Below are 1,425 nucleotides of genomic sequence, written 5' to 3'. Positions count from 1 at the left end.
AGGATACCAGCCCCAGTGAGACCCAAGCCATCACAACCCTTAGGGCAGAAGGGACAGGGAGGGAATTTGTTACCCATCTCCAGGGACAGGCAGAGTTCCCAGAGGAGCTGTGGTTCAGAGGAGGGGGCCACAGCCACTGTGGGACTAAGGGAAGCAGTAAGGGGCCCAGGAAGTGAATGTACCCTGACCTCTCTCCACCGACCCCGTGGATGGAGTTTGCACTAGCCTTATCCTATCACCCTTAGGTCTAGAAGACAGTTTTCTGCTGCTCTTGGGTCAAAGCCTCTTCTCCTCCTCCCCTCACTCCCTACCTTTCATCCCTTCACTACCTACCTTTCATTGCCCAGGTTCTGGGAAAGTGGCCCAGCACTGCGAAAGCGGCCCTTTCATTGGGAATCAGGGTGCTCTTTCGACCCCTGGTGGCCAGACTCGGACCTACATGGAAAAATGCACCAAGAAAGTTCTGCTGGAAAAGTGCTGGTGATTCTCCACGTGACCCTCCTCCACCCCAGGGTCACTCTCAGCCTTCCTTCCCTAGCTCGGGGCCCTGGGAGACTGCCGTGTGCAAACTCTATCCGCAGGGTCGGCGGAGAGAGGTCAGGATATTTGCTTCCTGGGCCCCTCCCTGCATCCTGCACTCACAGTGGCTGTGGTTCCCCTCCTCTGAGCCGCAGCTCCTCTGGGAACTCGAGCAGTCCCTGGAGACGGTAATAGACTCCCTCCCTGTCCCTTCTGCCCTAGGCTGGCGATGGCTTCGTGCCCACTTCGGCTGGTCCCCTGGTGCCGCCCCATCCTTTGTGGCTTTCTCCACTCTGCCCATCCCTCCATAAACTGCCCATAAACGCTCCCAGTTAAACTCGGGACTGGCCACTTGCTTCCCTCCAGGACACTGATCAAGTCTCAGCATAAATTTAGGGTAAGCCAGAGAGAGAAGGGGACCCTAAGCCCACCAATGAGCATTCAGAATTTATCTTTTTATTATTATTATTTTTTGAGTCATTCTCACTCTGTTGCCCAGGCTGAAGTGCAATGGCACGATCTTGGCTCACTGCAACCTCCACCTCCCAGGTTCAAGTGATTCTCCTGTCTCAGCCTGCCGAGTAGCTGGGATTACGGGCATGTGCCACCATGCTGGGCTAATTTTGTATTTTTAGTAGAGATGGGGTTTCTTCATGTTGGTCAGACTAGTCTCGAACTCCTGACCTCAGGTGATCCACCTGCCTTGGCCTCCCAAAGTGTTGGGATTACAGGCATGATCCACTGCACCCAGACTATTTATTTGTTTATTGAGACGGAGTCTTGCTCTGTCGCTCAGGCTAGAGTGCAATGGCACGATCTCGGCTCACTGCAACCTCCACCTCCTGGGTTCAAGCAATTCTCCTGCCTCAGCCTCCCAAGTACCTGGGATTACCGGCATCCGCCACC

At 54.7% G+C, this 1,425-nt stretch overlaps 1 protein-coding gene across 1 annotated transcript in view; it reads left to right on the top strand.

Moving 5' to 3' along the window:
- EML2 (echinoderm microtubule associated protein like 2) overlaps positions 1–856 on the top strand; it is a 67,369-nt gene extending 66,513 nt beyond the window's left edge. The window contains exon 19 of the mRNA XM_011975114.1: positions 348–856. Coding sequence (XP_011830504.1) covers positions 348–830 — 483 coding nt within the window. The 3' untranslated portion in view covers positions 831–856. The remainder of the gene's footprint in view (positions 1–347) is intronic.
- Positions 857–1,425: the final 569 nt, after the last annotated feature.

Source organism: Mandrillus leucophaeus, unplaced genomic scaffold (assembly GCF_000951045.1).
Source record: "Mandrillus leucophaeus isolate KB7577 unplaced genomic scaffold, Mleu.le_1.0 Scaffold151, whole genome shotgun sequence".
NCBI classification, from domain to species: Eukaryota; Metazoa; Chordata; class Mammalia; order Primates; family Cercopithecidae; genus Mandrillus; species Mandrillus leucophaeus.
This window is presented reverse-complemented; position numbering and strand designations above follow the sequence as displayed.